Genomic DNA, 5,564 nt, shown 5'->3' on the forward strand with positions numbered 1-5,564 from the left:
GTTGCAAAATCCACTTGAACATGACGCTGCTTTTTTCGAAGTTTCTCAAGAACCATTTGAGCCACAGAATTCGTTTTGGCATCGTTGGATAGAGAGTTGAAAAATCGATTCACTCGCAACAACGTGAGTGAGGAAATTCGAATAGTTTTAGCCCAGAAAGCGAAATTTGAATATTAGACACTTAGGTGCAAGATTATGCCAAAATTCTATGTTTTCCGTCCCGTTTTTGCTCATTTCTCGGAAGCAAAATGAGCAAGAACGCTCAATTGTACATCCTTCTAGACAGAAATAAATGGCCTTTTTAGAAAGCGAACCATCGATAAGGAAATGTTGGCAGTTTTCTCAAAAAATGATTAAATTCAACAAGTTTTAGATTTGCGTGGTTTTTTTTTACCACTATGACCCCCATGACCCCCCCTGGATCCGCCCTTGCCTGTTGCAGTGTTTTATCAGTATCTAATGTCTGTTTGTTTTCTTTATTCCCAAAAAGATTGCGCTTTGGCCAAGGTACATTGTGTGAATTAACGTTTTGTAGCGTGTGTCTAACTAAGCATGCCCAGTAGTAGAGTTGACAACCATTTACTTGCTATCGAGTATTAATAAGTCGGAAACTTTCCAAGAAAAAAATTAATTTGCGACTACAAGGTGCTTTGCAACAAATTCTGATTATCACGCGAACAAAGAAAATTATTTTTTTAAATGACAATCAAAAACATTAATAGAAATTATACAGGGTGATTTTTTTTCGATGACTAGGAATCTTGGAAACTACAGCAGATACGAAAGAGGTTAAATGGACAAAGAATGGCAGTTTTGCTCTATTCAGAACCAATTTTGTTTTTTAGAAATTTGACAGGTTTCAAGAAATATTTGATACAAACTAATTTATGGCAGATTTTTAAATAACTCCTAGTTTCGTCAGTATAAATCTCACAGGAAATCATTCAATAAAAAAGTTGTAGGAGTGTGCGCTCGCAATAAAATGGCATAAGACTTTTTGCAATTTAACTGTCATTTTTGACATATGATGTAAACTTGTGTTCCATATTGGCAACCATATTTGATTATAGCTCTATTAAATAGAGCATTTTATATCATATCGTTAGATTTTTTCGAAAATCTCGTCTGCGATTGATTTTTACTTTTCCAATGTAGTTGATCGAAGTTAGCCTTGGAAAATAGTACAACGCATACATCATGTTTCCATAGCAACAAATAATAAATGCATCATCAAACAGAGTTACCATTAAAAAAACACGTAAGTTTATGTCAAAAATGACAGTTAATTTGGAAAAATGTCTATTCAAAAATCTGTCATAACTTAGTTTCACTAACATCACTTGACAGCTGTCAAATTTTGAAAAAATCGAATTAGATTCGCACAGAGCATTCAAAACTGCAGTGCGTTGTCCATTTAAGATCGAAAAAAACTCACCCTGTACAAAGGGAAACTTCCATTGCAGCCAAATGCAAGTAAACGGTTGCTCAATAAAAAGGGATGAGAAAGTGAGACAGTGGCGTCCGTTTCAGGGTGACAACTTCCGACGGCCCGACGGCTTTGCTACCACTCGCAGTGTGAAGAAGGTTTATCTCTGAGAAAACAGTGAGGAGGGTGCGGGAGGCAAGCGCACCCAAGGCCATCGGCAAGGTCACAGCGCGCTGCCCACCAGTGGCGGCTCGTCAAGCAGCCCCTCCCCGCCCTCCTCGACGCCCAGCCCCACTCCTCCTCACACTGCCTCTTTCATTTACCGCGCTTAGCCCCAGCAGCGCTACGCCGGCCCGTTCTGGACCTATTGGAGATTGTACTGAGTCGGAGTTGCGCCGACTACACAACGCTCCAAGCGGAGGTAATGTTGCTGTCAGAGGGTGGCGTTTTATTGGCAAGTAGCAACGACAATTGCCCAAGTTTTAACTATCGTCCGGGTTTTTGAAGGGAAAAGATGCGGAAATCACAAAAAAATAATTCTCTACTTGGTCGAGCAATGAAACGTTCGGCGTGCTTCGGGCAACGTGAATTTGTGTCACTTTACTCCAAAGTAGCTTTCTTTCGTGTATCTCTCGTCTTCCAAATAATTCTTCTGTTGTGTTTAAGAGCATTAATTAGTCGTTGACACAAATGAGAACCGAGCGCAATACAGGTACTTTGTTCCAAATGGTAATGTTTTGTTTTTTCAACATTCAAAAGAGTGCTACTTTGTTATTCTGTCCCTGCAAACTGGCGATATCGGGGATCTCACGTAATCCCCAATAGTTGCTATTCGGAACAAAGCCTGATATTGACCGACAGCCGGATGATGGCAACAGTACTTTCCCCGAAGATGTAGAAGTAAAAATTGAAGGTGACTTTCCACCAAAAAAATGGTAGTCATATAGAATTAGAATAATTTTTAAATTTCAAAATTAGAACTACTTAGAAATTAGACTTGTAATGATTATTATCGCCGAATGGTTTGGCACAGTTCCATCAGTTTTTCGAGACTCACTGAATGGATCTGGGCTAAACTGGTCGGCAATTCCTAAGAAACCATAGAATATTGAGGCTCGTACTAGACGCACCTCAAACGACGTAATCTCAAATGATTAATAAGTGCTTCTTATTGATGTGTTAGATAAGGATACCATGTAAAATAGATTGTTATTATTTTAGCAACAATGTGATTAGACTTGTGTCAAGTTCTTTCCTTTACTTGGTTGAAGAGATGCCTAATCAGTTGATGATTTCAATGTTTGCCCGAAAACGTCCAGATCGTACTAAAAAACTTTCCTATTCTCACGCATCTCAAGGAGTTTTCCTGCGTAACTGCGTCTTAGCTTACGGAAGAAGCAAATGAGTTATATGGAGTTTTAATGAAGTTGCAACCCCCTTTGTAAACAGGTTGATGGAAATTGCATCTCAATTATTTATAGAAGGTTTTCAATAGCTGCTGAGAGCTGCAGCATAGCATGCACAGCCGATTATCATTTAATGAATAAAGTCTACTTAAATTGGGGCCTTATACAGCAATTTTTGGTTATTTTCTAGTGTAGTTGCTCAGTGACTTAGCAAAACGAAGTTACCCACGTTGTGGATTAAGCCTTGACGAACAATTTTTCTCAAGTGGTCTTTAAAAACCTGTGAGTAACTAAACTAGTAAATATCCAGTGAGTAAATATCCACTTGTGCGTTAAGTTTCCCAAACAATATGAAAGTGGCTGAAATTTAAACTTGATTGGAAACATCAATTATTACTATTTTTATACAAACTTCTTGTTGGGTATTTCGCCTCAAAAATTTTTGTTAGGTAAATTTTCAATTAATTTCTTTACTAATTGGAATTTTTGATTACTTTTTGATAAATAATTCGTTCTTATTGCGAAATAGGAGCACTATTTATCAATCTGTAATTGAAGACGTGAGGAAATTCCGTCTTTTTTAAAGATAAAAATTTTTGAGGCGACAAAAACCACGACCCAACAAAAAGTTTGTAAAAAAATGAATCCGCCTCAACAATATAGAACTTATCTTCATCAATTATTACCTTATGAGGCGTAGCTTTCAGTATACCCGAAACCTGATAAAAAAAGAAATTGAACTAGCTTTTACCAGTCCTGTGCATCAAGGGGGTTTGGGACTTTTAAAACACTATTGTGTACATTTAGTTGTTCAGGTTGTTTGCTTAGTTTATAGTTTCGTTAGTCTTAAACATTTTGCTACTAGTACTGTACATAAGACTGAGGAAGAATACTCCATTGAAGTCCACTTTTAGCAACTAATTAAACTGCTTTGGTTCGAGCGTAATATTGTGCAGGTGTGTTCACATGCTGCAAAGCTCTAATTGGTTTTTTTTAAACGAAATGTTGAAAACTGTAAGTTTCACATCTGATCAATTTCCATAAATGATAAGTTTCAAATAGTTGCCACCATTTTTTCAATCGAATGATCAATACAAACCATGCGCCATACGAACTCCACGCATTCGGCCAAATATGGCTGCTGTTGCTTACACCAAAATGTCAAAAAAAACACCAATTTCAAATCGGGATTCTGACTTCAGAAGAACTCCTCCAGTGACGAAAATTACGACAAACACGAGTTTAGGAGTTTCAGTTCATGGATTTCAATGCTTTGAATGCAAAAATTTCCTGGTTTTTTGGCGAGTTTTGCACGGAGCTTGACGGTCGGTAACACGCACTCACAGACAATTTTTATCCGACGATCACCCCTGTGGGGGGATGTTCTGTGACTGGAAACCCGTAAATTTGACAACGTTGCACTTGGACTGAAAATAGTATCAAATTAAAGAAAAACTAGAATATTATTTTTTTGGTATAAAAAATACATATTTCTTATATGCATGGTGGCAATATTTTTTTTGGAGCTGGGCAAAATTTGAACAGGCATTTGCACAAGCGTGTACAAGCACGAATCTAAACCGAACGAAACTTGCAATAAGTTTCTCACTTCCTACCTGCTGTAATTTGTTGCTTTTGTGAAAAAACCGGTTTAAAACACCGCGGTAGAAAGCGACAAACTCAATGGAAAAAACCATGGCTTGCTTTGCTATTTGATAGGAAAATCAGCACCCAAAACGTCAATTAATTGGTGTTAAGCATCTCATGATTGGGCCTTTTATATTAGAGACCGATTTTTTATTTTTGCTCACTCTACTTAGCCATATAGATGCTTCCATACCTACTTAAAACATACGTATAAATAATATCCTTATATATCTTGTAACTCGTGATCGAGAAGGCTTTTTATTAATGCACATTGTTATTTTGTTTATAAAAGATCTCTAAAATCAGTCAAACCAAATATGTATTAGTTTTGTATCTTTAAGCCAGCAGGAATACAGGTGGGGGTGTGCGGAAAATCCCCAGTAAACACTCAATAATGCAAGTACTGAGAAGCAAGCGTTTAAGCAAGTATAGAGTTGAAGATGTGTTAATTTTAGGTAAACTCGGGACCGGTTTCGAGCTTATTGGCGCTCATCAGCTGCGTTTAGCCTGAAATTAACACTGCATTTTACTATGTGTAAAAGTAGTACACCTTCAAATCTCTATTTGCTCACATCGAAAACCTTTTATTGATCTTCACTGAGCAGAAATATTCTATAAAGGAGCTGCCACCGATTTTGCTGCTGGACAAAATAATGAACGTAACATCAAAGCTTTCTTCTTAAGTATGGGCTACGTGATTTTTCATCTAGTTGAGATATTTTTGTAAAAAGTAGAGAGTTTTTTGCATGAAACGAATTGTAAATAACTCGTGATCGAAGAATTTGATAAAACGTGTAAAAAAGTTAATTTTCTATTTTTTTTTGTTGTTCCTCAAACTCACTCCATAGGTTAATGGAAAATGATTATATAAAACTGTACAAAATATTGTAGATAATATTTTTTTTAGTTTTGTAGTCTTTATTATCTAGTAAACTAGTCAAGTCGAGATATTTTTCAAGTAATCATTGATCAGATGGGCAGTATTTTTAGTGTATATACTTTCCTGACTGTGTTTCAATTCCAAATCAAATTCATTCCTGGGTTTCAGTCATTTATTGTCTCTATTTATCAATCAAAATACGTTT

The 5,564-nt window shown here is 36.6% G+C and overlaps 1 protein-coding gene across 1 annotated transcript in view; it reads left to right on the forward strand.

Moving 5' to 3' along the window:
- Window positions 1-2,829, forward strand: part of LOC109536334 (semaphorin-1A) — a gene marked incomplete in the record, with an annotated part of 203,269 nt that extends 200,440 nt beyond the window's left edge. Inside the window, 1 exon segment of the mRNA XM_048667827.1 lies at window positions 1,531-2,829. Coding sequence (XP_048523784.1) covers window positions 1,531-1,596 — 66 coding nt within the window.
- Window positions 2,830-5,564: the final 2,735 nt, after the last annotated feature.

Source organism: Dendroctonus ponderosae, unplaced genomic scaffold (assembly GCF_020466585.1).
Source record: "Dendroctonus ponderosae isolate FM_Combo_2020 unplaced genomic scaffold, Dpon_F_20191213v2 Dpon_F_20191213_6, whole genome shotgun sequence".
NCBI classification, from domain to species: Eukaryota; Metazoa; Arthropoda; class Insecta; order Coleoptera; family Curculionidae; genus Dendroctonus; species Dendroctonus ponderosae.